Raw genomic sequence first — 20,643 nt, 5'->3', positions numbered from 1 at the left:
TCCATCAATAATATTCAGTGGACATTAAATTGAACATATTTTAATTTGGGGAGGAAAGAAATTACCTCTGCGAGGTTGTCTATTAAGTATCTTAAAACAACACTATCTTGTTGAAACATACCAGACAGTTAGCATTGCCTGTTGGATGAACAGTTTAAATGAGCAGACTATGCACTTTATATATTTGACCATATCCTAGTGTAATGAGTGCAGTGGGGAGGAAAAAAACAAGTTATACTATACTAGCAAAAAGCAAGGTTACCAGCCCAGTCAGGCCATACACAAAGCGTCAAAGCAGAAGAGAAACATTAGAGGCGATGTGAGAGAAATGTAGGGAATGAGCATCCTTCCAAACCATTAACAGAGAAGTGTACCCCAGGCCCCCGCCCCCTATTGCTCTAACGTGACATCGATGTCAGCAGTTGTTATGCTTCTGACAACAACAAAAAAGCTACAGTTATACTAAAATATAGTTGTTTCACAACAGGTCGTATTTGATCAGCTTATTTCGTTAGTAAACCTGAATTCGTTCAGGCCCTTATTGTAAAACTCTGTTCGCCTGAAACAGCGGGCGACAGTCTTCCCAGGCAGGAGAAGGTTCCAGCACGATGACTTTGAGCAGGACTGATGTCTCCAGGTCGTGGCACGCTGGCTTTATTTATTATTAAATGTACTATACACGCCTACAACTTGCATAGTAAACACAGCGACAGCCTAAATCCATGGGGATTCGTTTTGTAAATACAGCTATTCACATTTCGGTCAACTCATAACATGAATCTAAGCTACCCATGCCTGTCTTTTCCAGATGTAAACACACTTCAATTATTTGCTCTTATTAGGCATGGGACCAGGGTGATGTGGCGCACTGGTAAACTCTGTATGTGGTCGTTCCATGAAAACAACATGTTTAATGTTAACAGTGGCAATATGAAAGTAAATCCAGTTTGTTTATATTCGATAAACAAGAAAGTCTGCTATTTCAGTTGTTGCATAGGAGAAGGGCGCTGGTGTACGTGCACCCTCAGTGATTAAGCACAGCAGCAGACAGCAAGGCAGTTTAAGAGTTAACAAAACAAAACAAACACGCACGCATACAAAAATAAGTAAATACATAAATATGGTAACACTGATGATAAATTACATAAGCGTGCACTTTGTTTGTATCTGGATATAGAAAGACAAAAAAGAAAAGAATTGCAATATTGTATTTTGTTTCACTAGCTATTGCGAGACATATGAGCAATCATGAACTACGCTGTTTAGTATTGAATCGGAGGGTATCTTAGAATTAATAGATCTATGCATCAGCGAGTCTGGAGTTGAAAGTTAATGCAAACGAAGTAGACTGTATTTGTGATTCTAGCATAAAGCATTTTACAACCACTCTTGTATTACTCTGTCAAACTAACTGCTATAATCACATACTCTCTGAACTGATTTCATAAACCCCGCCCCTCAACGCTCCAGCTGAAAAATCTATTGGAGGAGAACCCAGAGGCAGGTTCTGTCTCCATGTTACTCATTGGTTGGCAGGAGATCAGTAACTATGTTTAACGCACTGTGAGGTGAAGAGAGTTAGTCAGTGAGAGGCACTGAGAGAGAGCCGGGGGAGTGTGGTGTAAAGTAATTGTCCTAGCGTCTCCAACTGTTGATGTGACACACGGATTATACGCAAATCATTTTGACTCACGAATGGTGCAATCTACACAAATTGGATCCCTGACTTCATGTGCTCTATAATATACGTTGGACTAATTAAGAAGTGACAAGGACAATGCAAACCTAGAGGTGTTTTACCCTGCATCAATGCAGCACGCCAGCCAAGACATTGACGACTGATCACAATGTTAATATCCATTCTGGATCTATATTTTCTAGCTGGATCGTCACACTCTAATAGGCATTCTTCAGCGGAATTCTGTGACTCACAGAAGACACCGTGAGCCAAGGCAAGCTATTGCATTATAAACAACTGAGAGAAATTGAGAGCGCCGCTCATTGGTATTACCAGCAGCACTTTGTGCTAACGCCGAGTCTTGTGGCTTTTCAGATTCTGCAAAGATACAAGGATAAATGAAGAGAGAAAATGTGATGCTGTTTGGAGCGAAACATATCTATGTGAGTGTCTTAAGTAATTTAATAAAACAACAAAACCTTAGTTATACATGTACTTAAAAAACACAGGACAAAACAAAGTCAATGTATTGCTGGAATGTGTTGCAATTGAAGTTAAAAACGGCTTAGCCAGTACAGTCGAAGTGGATGCAACAGCTTAATCAATTGAAGGAGCCCTCGGTTTTTCTGAGCCATCGAATACAAAATTAATCTATCCATACACGCATGTGATATTTTGTAGCTGTTTTGTGTATATTTTTCGTTACAAACTGTTTACCCACCGTATGTTAAGAAAGCTACATTAATAGCATTGTCATTATGTAGCTCAATCTGATGTCGCTTTAAAAAAAAAAAAGAAAAAGAGATGGCTACAGTAGAGCGTTTTGAATGAAGTACTAATTAAGCTACTATAAATATATACATTTTTTTGCTTTTGCAGTTTATAAGAAATGTTACTGCGGTTTAATCGGGTTTTTTTCTGTTTTGTTACATGATAGCATCCATTTGGCTGCATTTGTACAGTCTAAGTAATACACAATTTAGCAGACAAGTGTATTATACTATACCGGTCAAGATGCATCAACATGCTGTTTTTTTTTTTTTTTTTTTTTTTTTTTTATCAGTCTTGGAGAATATGTCTTGTATTGCATTTAATATTACTGATGGTAAATGCAGTGCACTTAAACCAATAATAACAATTTGTATCTATTTAAATGAAAACAGTCCCTCGTTAAAACAGCAACCCCTGACTAATATAGTGTTTATTACTGTATTTCATCTGCTGATCGGAGAATCTTTGGTTTTTCTTTTGTATTTCAGAAGAACACAAACAGCACAGCAGTTTCTTCTGGACCCTGCAGTGGCATCCTATAGCAACAGAGCTGTTTCTGGGCGTTCAGTGGAACAAGAAGACATTTCATTTGAATTCTAGCGCTGCACAGCACCATCGTTTGTAAAGAAAAACGTATACCTACAGGCTGCTGTCCTTGTGCAGGATTCCTCTTTATTTTCTGTATCACCGTAAACCGACTTTTCTTCCTGATGACATTGAAGTGTACGAATGATCATTTTGTTGCAAATATCAACAGGTTTAAAACGACAACAAAAATCTAAATACTAATCCGCGCGCACTTCGTAAGGGATGTACCTTTCTATTTTCTTTTTCCTGCTGCTCTGGGCTCGAGCCCTGACACTGAAAACCCTGAATTATTCTGTCCCAGAGGAACAAGGGCCCGGGACCGTGATTGGGAACATTGCCAAAGATGCCAGGCTTGCATCTGGAGAGCGAAACAGGAAATCTAACTTTCGGGTTTTAGAAAATTCAGCCCCACATCTGCTGGACGTGGATCCTGAAAGCGGACTGCTGTATACTAAGCAGCGGATCGATAGGGAAACACTGTGTAGGCGAAACCCCAAGTGTCAGCTCTCATTGGAAGTGTTTGCCAACGATAAAGAGATCTGCATGATTAAAGTGGAAATCCAGGATATAAACGATAATTCGCCCAGTTTCCCTTCAGAACAGATCGATATTGACATTTCTGAGAACGCAGCACCGGGGACACGCTTCCCAATTGCCAGCGCACACGACGCCGACTCGGGGGAAAACGGGTTAAAAACGTATCAGATCACCCGAGACGATTATAATATATTTTCATTGGACGTAAAAGCCAGAGGAGACGGGACTAAATTCCCTGAATTAGTGGTTCAGAGACCTTTAGACAGGGAGGAACAGAGCCATCACACACTTGTGTTAACAGCATTGGATGGTGGGGAACATCCCAGATCAGGGACTGTGCAAATAAATGTTAAAGTTATTGATTCTAATGACAATAGTCCATTGTTTGACCAGCCCTCTTATATTGTAGAAATACCTGAAAATGCCCCTTCCGGCACTGTAGTGATAGATTTAAATGCTACAGACCCAGATGAAGGCACCAATGGACAGGTAGTCTATTCTTTTAGTGGTTATGCACCAGATAGGATCCGAGAGCTTTTCTCTATTGACTCTAAAACAGGTGTTATAATGGTTCAGGGGGAAATAGACTATGAGGACAGTGGGATTATTGAGATTGATGTCCAGGCTAAGGATTTAGGACCCAACCCCATTCCTGCCCACTGTAAAGTAACTGTCAAAGTAATTGATAAAAATGACAATTGGCCCTCCATTGGTTTTGTTTCTGTCCGCCAAGGGTCCATCAGTGAGTCTGCGCCCACAGGCACTGTTATTGCCCTGGTAAGGGTTACTGATAAGGATTCAGGGAGAAACGGACAGCTCCAGTGCAGAGTGCTGGGCAATGTGCCTTTCAAACTGGAAGAAAACTATGATAATTTTTACACTGTAATTACTGATAGACCTTTAGACAGAGAGGTTCAGGACGAATACAATGTGACGATAGTAGCCAAAGACAATGGAATCCCTCCCCTCAATTCAACCAAATCTTTTTCAGTTAAAATCTTAGATGAAAATGACAATGCACCGCGTTTTACCAAACCAGTTTACCTTCTGCAGGTGCCTGAGAATAACATCCCAGGGGAGTATTTGGGGTCAGTTTTGGCACATGATCCAGATTTGGGTCAGAATGGCACTGTATCTTATTCTATTTTGCCATCGCATGTAGGAGACGTGTCCATCTACACATACGTGTCTGTGAACCCCACAAACGGAGCCATTTATGCTCTACGATCCTTTAACTATGAGCAAACCAAGTTTTTTGAGTTTAAAGTCCTAGCAAAGGATTCAGGATCTCCTCATTTGGAAAGCAATGCAACGGTACGGGTTAGTGTTTTAGATGTAAATGATAATGCCCCAGTTATTGTCTTACCTCTCCTACAAAATGACACTGCTGAAATTCATGTCCCCCGAAATGTTGGGGTAGGATACATTCTAACCACAGTAAGGGCAGTTGACAATGACTATGGAGAAAGTGGCCGGCTAACTTATGAGATTACAGATGGGAATGAAGAGCACTTGTTTGAGATGGACTCTGTCACTGGTGAGGTGAGAACAGTGCACCCTTTCTGGGAAGAAGTTACCCCAGTTGCAGAGCTAATAATAAAGGTGACAGACCATGGAAAACCAAAACTTTCTGCGGTGTCAAAGCTGATAATCAAGGCTTACACTGGCTCTCTGCCTGAAGGGGAGCCCAGAATAAACGAGGAGCATCGTCATTGGGACATGTCTTTGCCTTTGATTGTCACTTTGAGCATTGTCTCCATCATCCTCCTTGCAGCCATGATCACCATAGCTGTAAAATGCAAGAGAGAAAACAAAGAGATCAGAACTTACAACTGCCGGATTGCCGAGTATTCTCATCCACAGCTAGGCAAGAGCAAGAAGAAAAAGATTAATAAGAACGACATCATGCTGGTGCAAAGCGAGGTTGAAGAGAGGGATGCCATGAATGTGATGAATGTGGTTAGCAGCCCCTCCCTTGCCACTTCCCCCATGTATTTTGATTACCAGACTAGATTGCCCCTGAGTTCCCCCAGGTCAGAGGTTATGTACCTGAAACCCACCTCTAACAACCTGACTGTTCCTCAAGGACATGCTGCGTGTCACACCAGCTTCACAGGGCCGGTGACAAGTACAACGGAGACACCAGTTAACAGGATGTCAATAATTCAGGTAGGAAACCCAATTTATATCCGTCTGTCTTATAACCCCTCCATTCAGCACGTTGCTTCATTTTCCAGTTCAATATGTAAATATTATGGAAGATAAAAGTACAATTTGGAAAGGATTGTCTGCTGCTAAATGTAGTGCCAAGAAGGGTTGACATACTAGATTATTGTTTCTTTCTTTCTGAAAGCTGGGCTTTTGCACATTCACAAGGTTATGTTAGTAGTTTCTGTCTTACATTGGGTCATTTATATGTTAATTTAAATATATGTTTTTCTTGGTCTTTGATAAGTATTACAATGAAAACATTGAGCAGATTAGAACTTAGTATTAACTCCTGTGTATTGCATTTTGTCAAATAGAGTTTTAAAATATTCTTTGTCAGAATGAGCTTGCCTGTTCAGTACCCTCATTTCCATATAAAAGCAATACAAATGTAGTGAGTAGAATCAGGTTCATGTAAACAGCATTTGTAAATGCAAATCTTTTGGAGAGAGGTATGTGTTTTAAATGAAGTACCTTTTTCAGGATATAAGACCTCAGATACTACAGCTGAGGAAAAATTATGCTGTAGTTTTGCTTGTTTGAAAGGGTAAAGTTATATTTAAATTGCAGTATTTAAAAAAAAAAACTATGAGTAGTATACAAAAAAAAACACAACAGAATTGCCTTGTTGCATGTTGAGTTTTATTTTCACTTATAAAATGGGTATTTTAAAAGAGACTTTGGGGTTAAGAGGTGTTTTGTTGCCGTTGCTCCCGCTGTCCGTTCTTCGCTTTGCCTGCCTGCAGCCACTGGACCCACCCCCTGCACAGGTGTGTGATCAGATGCTGAACATTTATAAATTAATCTCGCACTTCCTGCCATACCTTTTAAATGTGTCCAGGTACGATGGTATCACGTCTTCTGCTGCGCCCTGCATTGTTTTAAATTGTTTCTTAACGCGGGTCCAGTAGTTCTCCACGTTACCAAGCTGTAAATTGCAAAGTCAGTTTGATAAGTGACCGGGTATTCCATGCAAATAACATCTTTCTCGTCACAATGAAGCTGTAGCACAAATCTTGTATGGATACCTCCTGTTACTACCCCAGATAACAAAGGATGATTTAAAAAAAACAAAAAAAAAACACACTCTCACCTGATGCTATTGCAGGTCTTGTGAGGAAGGGTCTGCGTGATTTAAAATAAAGGCAAAATAAAGGTTTAAAGGCAGACTCGTTTGTGCTGTGTCATGATGAAAATGGGCAGTAATATTTTACTTTAAAATGTAATGAATAAAAAGAATTATAAGAAGTGTAACAAATCAAAACTGCACTTTCAATGGCAATGTTCACTTCAACATCTGAAATTATTTTTTAATTAAAGCATTTTTTTTTTTTATGTTTTAAGGGACTATTGTTTCTAAGTTCAGGCAGAGGTGGAAGTATAATTATAAAAATTACTTTTTTTGTTAATTAAAACATGTTTATACTTTTTTTTTTTGGGGGGGGGGGTTTGTAATGTTGGTTGATCCATTTTATAAACGCAATAAGGCACTTCAGGGTGTGCGATATTCTCTAATATCCACACGCCCCGGACGGTTAAAGCCACTTTGCATCGCCTTGTGACTTATAACGCACCCGGGGCGTGTGGATAAAAGCATATTGTCCATCATCACCCAAGCACACATTCAATAGTGAAAAGTATATTCTGTTTGCGGTTCAATTCTCAAAGACTTCATTATATACACAGTGTGTGTGTATATATATATATATATAAAATCGATCGATCGATTTTAGAAACACGAAGCATTACTAAATGTGTAAGAACACATTGTAAGCAGTAAGGTATTGTGCTTAGACACTGTGGGGGTATACTTGTTCTCCACATCCCAAGTTAATACATCTTTGTGAGGAGCTATTCCACTAAGCCCCTGACAACCAGTGCATATCTGCTGTGCTAGGCCTGTTTTAAGCAATTTGAAATCTGTCATGTCAGACAAGGTTAAAGCCTTACTAAAACACTGTATGCTAGGTACAGTTTACTAAACGTATGCAACAGGCAAGTTTCTGTTTATGCAATGTAATAATTCACACTATTATTTGACCGGTTGGAAGATGAGAAGAACCTTAAGGGAACCACAAAACTGTTAACTAGAAATTGCAAAGCAAGGATCACTAAAATATGTCGTCTTTCAGGAACAAGTGGGATACTTTAAAATGTCAGTCTGCGTTTAACTTTCTGGTAATTCCTTTTAATAACATTTCAACATTTGTTTTTCTGCTTTACATAAAATCTATTGACTTATCTTTTTTTCTGTTTAAATAACTAATTAAAATGCATGCAAGCTAGCTTTAGAACTTGGATTAGTTTGCATGTCTGGCCATTAATTATGCTCAAGCTCATAAGCACACAAAAAATGTGTGTGATGGGTGTGATTGAACTAAGGCCTGATGAAAGACCACTATAAGTCAGTTACTCCTGATTTTAAGGTCTTCTCTCATAATGTGGTTAACAAAGCATAATCGTTAGCATACCAGCATGTATTACCTCCATATACTGAACATGTGTATTCTATTATTTACAAGAAGCAATACAGGAAGATACCCCGTATCGCATTTCCTATGAAAAAAAAAAAAAAAAAACTCTTTCTCCCCTGTGGTGAAGTGGGTAGCCTAAATCTGAGCTGAGTGGTTATTGGAATATTGCAGGAAACAAAGGCAGAATTCCCTTTATTGATCTGAAGTGGCTGCTGTATCTTTCATTAAGTGCAGAAAAGGACCTCTGTCACAAGGTCACCTTAAGCCTTTTATGAGTCTAGCATCACACGCAATAATACTGAAACAATCATTTCATTTAATACCGATCAAAAAGTTCTGTCTCTTGGCTCTAAGTAAGTCTCTGCAGGAAAATTGCTAAATGCAAAATCCTATGAGGAGTATCATCATAGGAAAACAAAGTCTTTAATTTGATTTGAATAAGAAGATGGATGGCACATAATGATACTTAATTCAGTTTAAAAGTGTTAAATCGTATTACTTACATTTCAAGACAGGTTAACATGAAGCTAGTCTGCTATTCTTCAAGATAGTGAGCCATGTATGTGTGGTGTGTAAAGTGAATGAGTGTTTACTTTAACACACTTTAGGGTTTAAAGGACCAGTAACATCATTTTGTTGCACTTTCATTTGTTGTGTTTTAGCTGTTTTAAATGTGTTTTTCTTTAGGTCTGTGCTGAATGTTAATAATGCTTACAACAAAATAAAGGTTCCACACATGTAAGAAATCATTAAAGATTTCTGTTCCTGAATTGAATTAAATATTATGGCATTGCCATGTCAGTACTTTAGTTTGGCTTTGAGGGCACCATACTTTTGATTTAATCCAGCCTCAATGATCAATTACAGATAAGTTTCAAAAAAGGTATAGGCTATAGAGGCTTTGATGCTTAATATTAAACTAATGTAAACAAATTATTTAACCTTGACTGTTTCTTAAATATAAAACTCAATCCTAAAAACATTATATCAAGTTAAAAACACATACACATCTGTTTAAGGTGTAGATTAATTTCAATACTGGGAAAGATTGTTAACAGCCCTTATCGGACTCACAATGGTACGATACAAATAAATATTCTAGACATGTTTATTATCAGAGCCATAAAATATAATGAAATACACATTGAAATAAAATATATCGTTTATCATCTTATGCTATATACTTTTAAGACTATACCTTTAAGATTCTTCAGTCACCAAACACTTTCCCCTTTCCCTAAAATCCTTCAAGCCATGAAACTGGAAGTGTAGTCTCAGTGACTAATCTGCATTCCATACAAGCTTCTGAACAATATCCTGTAAATTCCCCTCTAGGTGGAGTCAGTCTACCTTGTGTATGGCACAATTTGGTCTGTGTTAATACTTGGTACCAGTGCACAGCATTGTGTCCTGTGCCAGTGTTGTTTGAGTAAGACCTAGTTTCACCACCTCTGAGCATGTGACACCCAGTTGGAATGCTCCACAGTGCTTCTAACCTGTTTAGCCTCTTCCACAATTCTCGTTTGTTTAACCTGTTTTGCAGAGCTTGGAGATAAAGACAGGAAATGTGTTCCATTATTTTATATTGCGCTTTCAGAAATGAAGGGACTTGTGTATGATTTGAACAAAATTGTGAAAAAAGGTGCATTAGTTTTTCTAGGTGGCATCATTTTATATATTATATATATATATATATATATATATATATCTATATATTATATATATATATATATATATATATATATATATATATATCTATATATTAATCAAATGGTGTAGGTAATATCCACCAACTCAAATCAACTTGGCATAAATAAGTATGTATTAGCTATTTACTTATTTTATCATATTACAGTATCACTTTCTCAGTGCCATACACACAGAAAAAGCTGTTTTACAGGGATGATTTTTTAACATTACATTTTGATCGATAAAATGTTGGAAATCATTCTCAGTTAGCTGGGGCTGTTGTTTCCTTTCAGCATTTCAATGAACTCTCCCGTGGCCGTATCTCAAAATTGACCATTTTGTCAGATGTGAGAGTCTGGGTCTCTGGTGGCTGATATATCAGCAGTATATTTTCAGAAATAAAAAGCAGACAGTGTGACTTCATTGAAACAGTACGACTCTTTGGGTGTGCAGACACAGAGGCATGGGTCATTCTGGCTGTGAACCAACTGAGGGAAAAAAACCGTCTGCGTTACTTTTGGTTAAAAATCTTTTTTTATTATTCTGTTGTAAATTCTAAGCATGTAGAAAACACAGCAGACAGTCTGTCACAGATTCTGTGTAATATTTGTGTGACAGTCTCACATTTGTCTGTTCTAGCACCAGTGATACTGTGTTTACTGATATTTGTAGTTCCTGCCCTGGAACTTATCCGTGCAGTTACATTGTATTGAAACAACACCCACGCTTTACTGAGCATCTGGAATAACAGCACTTGATTTGTTCGGCAAATAAAAAGGTAGTTTAAGAATTGGGCTTTAAGACTGCCCAGTACAATGGAGTACAATGCTACACAAGCTAGGCTACATTCTTTAAAGGAATGTCGTTTTTCTTGTTTTTTCAAGCTCATAGGGGATTATTTATAAATGAGAAAACAGGAGTACATGATCGGATTTCGTCCATAGCTGCCTGTTTAATGGCAGTTGCAGTTCATAAGAGATAATTCTGATGTGTCATTAAGCCCCAACGATTTTAGTTTATGAAGGCATGTTTTTAACGAATTGAGAGAAAGGTTAACGATGACCTCATTAGTTTAAGGTTTTCATCAGTCCTGAGCGTCGACCTGCTATTCCTAAGAGTGAACGACAGCAAAATGCTGTGGATAACTAGGAATTATTTAACACTTTTTACAGTAAAGTCTAAACTAACGACTGGCAGACTATTTTTTTTAAATACATATTTTATTGCTACACTTGCTCTGTTATACAGTTTGACATACCTATGATTAACAGTGCTTATTTTGAAAAAAATATATATATATGTAACTTTATGTAAAGGAAAATGTTTATTATAAATACATATTCCCACAAGAACATATTCTCTGACAAATGATTTGAAACAGCGCTGTGAAGCAGAGAGCAGGTGAGAGACTGAGACTAGACAGTTATTAGGCTTCCAAGCCAAAAGCTGGGAAGCCTATTGTTATTGTTAAAGTTTTTTTTTTAATTATTATTATTATTATTTTTCTTCCCAAAAGTTTAAACTGCTGCTGCTTCGAGGCTGTGTAACTGATCAGGTTCTGACTTGGCATGTAAAAAGCTGGATACATTGGCAGTCAAAAATGTTGCTGCTGCGTCCTTGCAGTTGGCAGCGTGAAGTATTTTTTGATAAAATCTTTCGAAATCTTCTTCTTGGGAACCCTTGAAGCGATTGAGCTGAAACTTGGCCTATATCATTAGCATCCAAACCTGCATCAAGTTTGCAAAGCAGAAGTTGCTGTGATAAATTTTAATGTCAAAATGGCTGCCACAAATCTTATCGAAATGCGCCCCTAACAACAAACTGCTACTGTTTGAAGACCGTTTGTCTAATAAACTCCAAACTTGGTAGTTATCATCCCAGTAACAGTGGGATACAAATATGTAAAAATGATGATGTTTTATAAAACAAGATGGCCGCCACTTATACGTTTACATATGAAATTTAAACCTGCGTCAGTTGACAAATGATTTATTTGACTAACTCCAAACTTCACAAGCATCTTCCCTGATACTGTATCAATACAACTGACTTTTAAAAAATTGTGTTGACCAAAATGAAAATAGCCATTTGACACATTTTTTTAGAAACCTTTCGAAATCTTCTTCTTGTCAACCAGTGAAGCGATTGATCAGACACTTGGCATATATCATCAGCATCCAAACCCTAATTAAAAAAGAGCATGCTATGTACACTTGCTGTAATTCATGATCATTTTGGATGACTGTAACAGGGTCTTGCTTCTGGGTGTGTGCATTCGCTGTTGAGTGACAGGCAGGAGATCAAGACAGGGGTTGAAGTTGAAACGCTGGCACAGGCGCGCAGGATTTATTCACATACAAACAGAAAGTGAAAGTAAATACAAATGGTCATGTGACGTTACCAACGATGGTAACGCACAGAGGATTGCTACAGCAAGCTGTACAAAAAAATAACGCTAAATAAAACAGCACAAAAAACTATCAAAATAAAGGTGCCGTAATAATGGCGTGTGCTACTCCCTAAGACATGGAGGTCCCGCTCTATACACCTCGCTCACTGTACATTAGTGGGATTTACAATCCCTGAACTAATCTTTTCTGTTAAATCATAAACAAACCCCGACTTCCGACTACTAGCAGGGCTGTCGGCGGTTTCGCTTCTGATCCCGGGTCACTCTCACGGCGATCAGGATTACGCAGCCAGGTCTCCATGTCCGGGTAGCGTGGACAATCTTTTGCCGTTGTCCGTGGCTTTTCAGCAGCCCCGAGGTGAACAAACAGGACCTCTTTATACCCGGTGCTGTGCTGGAACACACCTACCTGCTGATTAGCCACAGCTGGTAATCACACACAGCAGGCAGGCTATCCCAGGACATCAGTTACTTCCTTAAATTAAATACAACAATTTACACACTTACTTGCACACAAAACCCACTCTTCATGTGCAGGGCTCCTACCCTGCTACAATGACCCATTAACATTTTACAGTAGTTTAAGGCCACATCTTTTCATTTTTATTTGCAACACAATGATTTGTCATCACTGAATGATGAATGTGTAAGACTATTTTGCTGGTGGCACTGGTCTTCTCTATAGGCAAAACTATGGGATAACTAAGTACCCATATATATACAGTCAGTACAAATGCAAGCCACACAATACATTTTTTTCACAGCATTGTAAATAATATAGTTTGAGATGCTGACTTGTAAAGTGGCATCAGGTTTACAATCCCGTTTTCTTATCACAGTTCTAAAGTATCACTGTGTTTCACACACTGATCTGTTTATGTGCATTGAAATTAAGTATAGAGTGCAATAAATAGCACCTTCTCAGCATCAACATAAATACGTTAAATATCTGTAGCTGGCAAAGAAAACATTCTAGTCTTTTTTTTTAATTTAAAAAAAAAAACAAAAACAACCTTGCAACTGTCGGCTCAGCAGTGGGATTTATATATGACGCATTATGATGTTTTCTTTGTATTTATAGATATCTTACAGATCTCAGATTATATTCAATTACCGCAACCACCAAAATAGTATTGGATTCTGCGAGTCAACACCCTGGTTTGAATGACCGCCACACCACAATGTTTAGCTGAAAGTCACATTTTACCGTTATTTTCAGTTTTTAACCATGCCCAAATAATGCCTCAGGAGGAACAAAAAATGCCTAGAAGTATTCAGTGATAAAGGTTCAGATGACGAGATGTGGAGATCGGTGGTTTCGGATCAGATCAGATTGATTACGCTTTCCTGTTACACTACAATCCATATTTTGGATTTTTTATTGTTTTTTGTATTGAACATTTTAATGCTATAGTGCTACTTGGCATGTTAACTTATTATTTTGTGTTGTGTTTTCACACTGGACACTGCAATTTCTTACTTACAAAGATTACGTAAAGCCCTTTATTTTAGAGGACAGAAAATTTCACATGCTTATATATTTTTTGAATAAAAATAATAAAATATTTAAAGTAAAAGAACAAATAAAATATGGTCTCAGGAAGAACACACAGTGTCATGAGTACCACTGTGCCACAGTACACATGTTTGTACACCATTGTCTTGTTTTGAATAAGACAATACATGTCCAGAATGAATCTTTCAAGAAATCTGGTAAATTAAAATAAATAGATACTTTTTGTTGTTTTATAATATTAATTAAAACTTAAATCTAGTAATTGCACAGTAAATTTGCTTTCAACATTTATTTATTAATTATTTTATAGAGCATTTTAATACAGCCTTTTACTTCAGTGCAGCAACAATTTCTGGTCAAAAAAGTCAAGACCAGATATGTTTGTCCACTAAGTGTTGCATTTTAATGAACAGGATTCAGCAGTCCCTGAGTATCACTTTGGGTAATTCTATTGCAGAGGTGGCCAAAGTTGACCCTTCCACTCCTTTGTTCCAACCTTGTTCTAAATAGTTTAATTGAACCAATTAAACCTCCGTCCAGACCCACTTCGTTATATAATTGTACCTGTCAAACCTGAAGGGGAACGGCCCTCCAGGACACCCCTGCTCTGTTGGGTATACTTTTCCTTTCTTTATAAAGAATTATGGTTTTGTCTAAAAAGGCTTCTGGTATTCATCTCAGTGTGTCAAACTGCACTATTAATAGCACTGCTCTTGTTTTTATGCTAGCTACTTTCTTGTGTGGCCTATGAAAGAATCTGAATCTCTGAATCTGTCACTTTCAATGCCTGAGGTTCTAGACCTAAACATGTTAGCTAAATGTTCCGTGCAGTTTAGAACTCTGTCTGTGAGACATCATGGAAATAAATAAGTTCCCTGCAAAATGTAACTGGAACGAAAGTAAAGACTATAGATTGTTGGAGTGACATCCTGTGTGGATAATCACAGAGCATTAGTGATGTGTAAAACTCAGCTTGTGTCAACATCCACTGCAGCAGTAAGAGACTTACCTGAAAGGAGCAGTACAGTACATTAGTTGCCCTTGATGGATTTCCCTGAATGAATGGGTGTGGGGTAGACACACCTGCGGCTGGACATTTGCTTTGTGCTTGGATATAAACCATAGCCTGTTTAGAGTTTGTTTGGTTGTGTCAGTTATATAAAGGTTACACCTGGATGCCAGTAAGTCTGTCCATGTGATAGAGAGATGCATTCACATATATTACACACTGTGACTTGTACAGTATTCTCTGCTTTTATTTATATATTTATTTTTTGGCATTTTTTTCCTGTTAAATTTCAGTTTAGACATGAAATATTAATTAATAAACCCAAACCCTAACATGAATTCAACATTAACAAAGGAAATGTAGTCAATATGAATAACAACTGCTTGTCCAAATCTGTGGGTTTACAACTTAATTTATTCAGGAAGCTTTCTGCTGAAGTTCTCAGGACTACATTTAACACTTTCTTTTCAGTTAGTTTCTAGTGTAATTGCATTGCCATGCTTCTCTCTGTATAATCAATTCTTAGTAAACTGAAATCAGCCATCTTTACCATGCTGTTCTGTTGCACTGTATAGAGATTTGAAGGTAAGTCAGCAAGCATATTTAGGTAGAGGGAAATTAGATTTGATGTGTTTTTGTTTTTTGTCAATCTTCAACACTGCAGTCTCTCCATTCCACCACCTACTGTTGCACAATCATCATTTGTTTTATTTTTAAAAGAGGACCATTTAATTGTAGCATGCACTGCAAGGCCTGTTACAACCCTTTGTCCTGTCTTGATAATTAACCACTGACACTGACTAGAATGCAATTATTCCCTTATTGTCTCCTTCCTGTGAAATGCTCCACAAATATCTCTAGTGCAGGTGTCTTTTTATTTCAAACTAATTTGGAATGAAAGGGAATAATAACCCAAGCATGACAAAAGATTGGTAGAGCAAATCGAAGAAATGTATGGACACATACGCAGACACAGTTTTGAAGTGACGTGCAGCTGGACCCCTATACTAGTTACATGTATGCAAGATTTTGTAATCCCAGATTGTAATAGGGTTTTTGTGGCTCAGTATAGTCCATATGTCTGTCTTTTTTATCTGAGCTTTTACATTTCAATTTTTACACACACACACACACACACACACACACATACACACACACACACACACACACACACACACACACACACACACATATACTCTCTGTGAATTAACCATGCATAAAGCACCATTTAAACAAGTTTATTTTTACAAAAAATAAAATAAAATAACATTCCCACTTGTGGATCATTTTAAGTAGCATTTTTTAAACTGTAAATAGCCTGGTTAAATGGCGGTTGGAAGTTCATTTCGAAGCGACAGACAAGCAAACCAATGGGTTCTCCCTAGGTTCGGCTGCTGTGGTGGGGCTGAAGCGATGTAATGTTCTTATTTTTTAATAACATTGTACTTCAATAATCCATTATTGTTATGTTTCTGGCCCCAAATGTGTGTGTGTGTGTGTGTGTGTGTGTGTGGAGGGGAGGGGGTAGCTATGTATTACGTTTGTTAACATATACTCAATTTTGTTATCATTAATTGTGTTCCTTTAACTTTATAGTCATTTAAGTAGCTTCAAATGTAATGAAACTAATTGGTTATCTGTATAACCAAAAAAAAAGTAAATACAAAAGTTATACCTATCAGCTCAAAGCAAAATGACCAACTGAGCAGTGTAGCATGTAAACAGTAAGACTAGAGTTCTTACCAAGTGGAGCTTTGCAGGAGCCTGATACATTTTTCAAGCTTTACTGGAGATGAGAATTGCATTTGTTAAATGTTAAACTTGGATAGTGGATCAGAACTATTTTAGAGCAGTTGTCATGTTCATGCTTGTTAAGCATATTGGCTTGTCCTGTAAGATTGTAAGTGTATGGCCAGCAAACAGAAAATGTGTTCAGATAATTCAGTGCTGTCTGGTGCCAAGAGAGATTCTCTATTGTCCCGAGGTTGTGTTATGGGGGAAATGTGATTAGACAGGTGTTTTTTTTCAGCTTCAGTATGATCAAATTACTAAACTGTTTGTATGCCAGGGAGCCAGTTGTACACAGGGTAACCTTATAATCCTGTTTCACAGCTTTTCCAAACACTACAAAACTCGATAAATACGAACCCGATTATATCTGCAGGATAACTCCATTACTAGGATTCAGATCCGCCTTATTGACAAGGCTCTGCTGTTAATATGACCCAGTATATTAAATTGACAGGAAAACTCAGGCGATAGAATCCATCTGCACTCTAATTGACAGGGAAGCCCTTTCAATAGATTCATAATGTTCTTTTTATTGACAGTGTGGCTCATGCTAAGGGCATATTTTAGGATGATGTAAATTTTGGATGCTGCACTGCTGTCCTGTAACAGTGCCACTACTGCCCCTTGAGTTTTACAGTGCCAGCCTGTGAACGGATAGAAGCTGGATATGGGCAAGCAAGGCATTTTTTATCATCAGCACCAACAGTTTAATCATGTGGGATGGATAGTATGTTATTTTAAATCTACTGATCTTTATTGTTTGTTTGTTTAATGTATACAGGCCATATTGAATATGTATGATAATGAGCATTGGGAATTCAGTGTTGTTTATTTGCTGTGTGCTTTTTTTTTTACGTGCTTCATTATCTGGCTATGCTTTTAAGAGATGTCACAGTGCTATTTGGGTAAAGCTAATGTATTGCAAGCTGCATGCATATTGTTGTCAGTCTTGGGTTTGCAAAACAGATGTGAGTGCCACCAACGTTCAAAGAAAATGAAGGCAAGTGATTTCCCTTGCTTCAGAATTGTGCTTTATGAAAATGTTCCCATCTTTTTTATTATTTTCATCTTCATAAAACAGCATCACAGGATTGCAGTGTATTTTTGATACATATTTCTTTTTGTTATTGTTTAAATTGTATCCTGTTAAAATACTATTTTGTAGGCTTTAACCTGAAAAGCCTTTTTAGAGACTCATTTCTTTAGAAATTTTGAGACCAAAGGACTGGGTAAAAGGTACAAACAAGATAAAAGAATACAAAAAATACAGCTATGTTGATGAAACCGCAAGGACATCTTTTCTATTAATGGATACTCTGCTATTGTGAATGTCTCTTGTATAACTGCAAACACTGAATCATTAAAAGATATACTGTAGAAAAAAAATACACATTATTACTTGTACAAATGTTTTAATAAAAAGTCTGTGTTGTAATATCAGAGTCCATGTCAGAGTTTCCATCACAGTTTTCTTGCAATCTCACTTGAATTGTGTCGGTCCTTGTCACAGATGCAGTGTCCCTTTTTAAAAAAAGGATTCAGATCCACACGCGTAGGCTGGGGTAGGCAAAGATTATCACTATGTAACACAATTTTTGTTCCTGGGTAGTAAGTGTTATTTCCTAATTGCTTATGCCTCAAAAGTGTAGAAAATGGATATTATTCCCCACAAACTTTGCTTTTGTGACCAGGACAGTGATATTTCAAAATATCACTATTTCCAATGGGAAAACGGGCAAATGTGTGTGTGAGGCGAGAGTGTATTAAATGGAATGTCCAGACAGTAATTTATGTGTACAGAAATAAAATAATTTATTTTTATTATCTATACACAACAAAATAATTAAATAACAAAAGAAAACAAAATGGTGTGAGGGAAGGAGTGCAGGGGTGAAATCCAAAACCGATCGTGATAACTCATCTTTAATCGTCTTCGTGGTAAACCATACATAAACAAAAAAAGACAAAAGAAATGTTAGTGTTTTTTTTTTAAAAATCCCGCTGCACCAAACTAGTCTCTCCCTCCACCCGTTACTCCTCCTATTTTACTTTCGGACCAACCCCGAACACAGTAGTACGTCCCCTTTAGTATGTAATGTCCCGCCTCTGTAGTCAGTGGAACACCAATCCCCAACTAACAAGTGTCCTTATCCTTCACTTGACTCCAGTGGCTGGAATTTACATACTCGTACTTCCGCCCCTCACCAAGGTGCCGCCCCTCAAAAAGATGACTTTTGCCATGGTCACGAGATCTTGGTAAGGGAAGTCCCGAGTTGGTTTGATGCCATCTACTGTCGGGAGGCTGAATCACAGACCGAAATCCCTTTGACTCATCACAGTGTGTCTTTTCATTCACATAAAGTCAGAAAAAAAACAACATATGAATCCAAATTAACATGTATTTATACTAAAGTAATACAAAAATGACTACAAAAGATTTAGAAGTGAGTAGTTTTTCGAGATTTACGATTATACTGTATATCCCATTGGAAATAGTGATATTTTGAAATATCACTGTCCTGGTCACAAAAGCAAAGTTTGTGGGGAATAATAGCCATTTTCTATACTTTTGAGGCATATGCAATTAGGAAATAACACCTATTACCCAGGAACAAAAAAAAAAAAAAATGTTGCACAATGTTATTATTATTACTATTTATTTTTTTTAGAATTGGCAATTTATTATATATATTTTTTAATTTCAACCTGGTTCACTGCTGCCACCCCCAGGCTTCTTTTCACTCTGCAGGCCTGCCATGCAGCCACCTCAGAACTACAGTGATGGAGGACCATGCAGCTCTGGGCAGCTTACAAGCAGGCCTGTAGTTATCCAGATGGTTTACAGGTGTTGCTGGTGCTTGTTGAGTGGAGGACACTCTGGTTGACCTAAGCCCTCCCCACCCTGGGTGGTGCTCAGCCAATTGTGTGGCGCCCTCTGGGAACTCCCATCCATGGTCGGCAGTGGAATAGCCTGGACTTGAACCCATGATCTCCAGGATATAGGGTGCATCCTGCACTCCATGTGGAGTGCCTTTACTGGATGCACTACTCAGGAGCCCAAAAGTTTTAGTTTTCATCTCTCTGAGAACCGCGTGTCTGTCTGTGGCAGGGCTTTTTTACCCATCAGTGCTGCTCAGAGCAGACGGGTCATTTTTGAGGCAGTTGTGCTATATTTCTGAACCTCCACTGGGGATCTACCTTGAACTTCAGCTGCAATCTTTACAATCCAAAGCATAATCCTTACAAGGGACATTTTAGTTACGCACACACCGTGCAACTGTACTCTAGAAAATGAACAATAGAAATCAAATCCTTGTCATGGTGCATTGTGTTTAAAGCTACAGTGTCAATTTTACTGTTCAGCATTTGCAGAACTCCAACTAAGCACGCTCTTGCTGCAAGGATACCAGGAGGTTACAAAATGACCTGTTGAAGCTCTGCTATATCAGGCTGCAAAACTTTTACTGAAAATGCATCCAACAAGTTAACAACTGTTGTAAATCTAAAGCATTTAGAAAGGAAAACTGCTTTGCAGAATTGAACTGCTGCATGGTTTTAGTTTTTAAACTCACTATTGCTGTGATGCTAATTTTGTAATTGCAGTAAGTCAAGCTCATTGCGTTTGTTGCAAGCTCACTGTCTGTGCACATTTCTCTGGTGCTGTACCTGAAACTTGTGTTGAACAACAGCAGCTAATTGAATATGTACAGATTTTTATCTAACATTGAAAAACAAGTAGGTATTGTTAAACATGGTTTTCAATAAAAAAAAAAAAAAATGTAGATGACGTACCTGGTATCTGTTGTTGAGGATGGAAATTATAACAAACCAAGAAGCACTCAGGTAAAATGGTAGTATCCTCATAGGACTCTTTAATGCTAAAACTTCACTGCCAATTGCTGGAAGAGAAATTTAGTGTAATTGAATTCAAGTGGTAGGCAGATCTATGCATTCATATTAAGTTAACTTTAA

General features: G+C 37.7%; 1 protein-coding gene across 2 annotated transcripts in view; it reads left to right on the top strand.

The window, feature by feature from the left end:
- The first annotated feature begins 1,541 nt into the window (after positions 1-1,541).
- LOC121320950 (protocadherin-17-like) overlaps positions 1,542-20,643 on the top strand; it is a 47,515-nt gene continuing 28,413 nt past the window's right edge. For both annotated transcript variants that reach the window (XM_041259788.1, XM_041259786.1), the window contains exons 1-2: positions 1,542-2,121; positions 2,938-5,743. In XM_041259788.1, the coding sequence (XP_041115722.1) occupies positions 3,260-5,743 (2,484 nt within the window). In that variant the 5' untranslated portion in view covers positions 1,542-2,121; positions 2,938-3,259. The remainder of the gene's footprint in view (positions 2,122-2,937; positions 5,744-20,643) is intronic.

Source organism: Polyodon spathula, chromosome 9 (assembly GCF_017654505.1).
Source record: "Polyodon spathula isolate WHYD16114869_AA chromosome 9, ASM1765450v1, whole genome shotgun sequence".
Classification (NCBI taxonomy): domain Eukaryota; kingdom Metazoa; phylum Chordata; class Actinopteri; order Acipenseriformes; family Polyodontidae; genus Polyodon; species Polyodon spathula.
The sequence above is the reverse complement of the archived record's forward strand: the minus strand, read 5'-3'. Positions and strand labels throughout refer to the sequence as shown.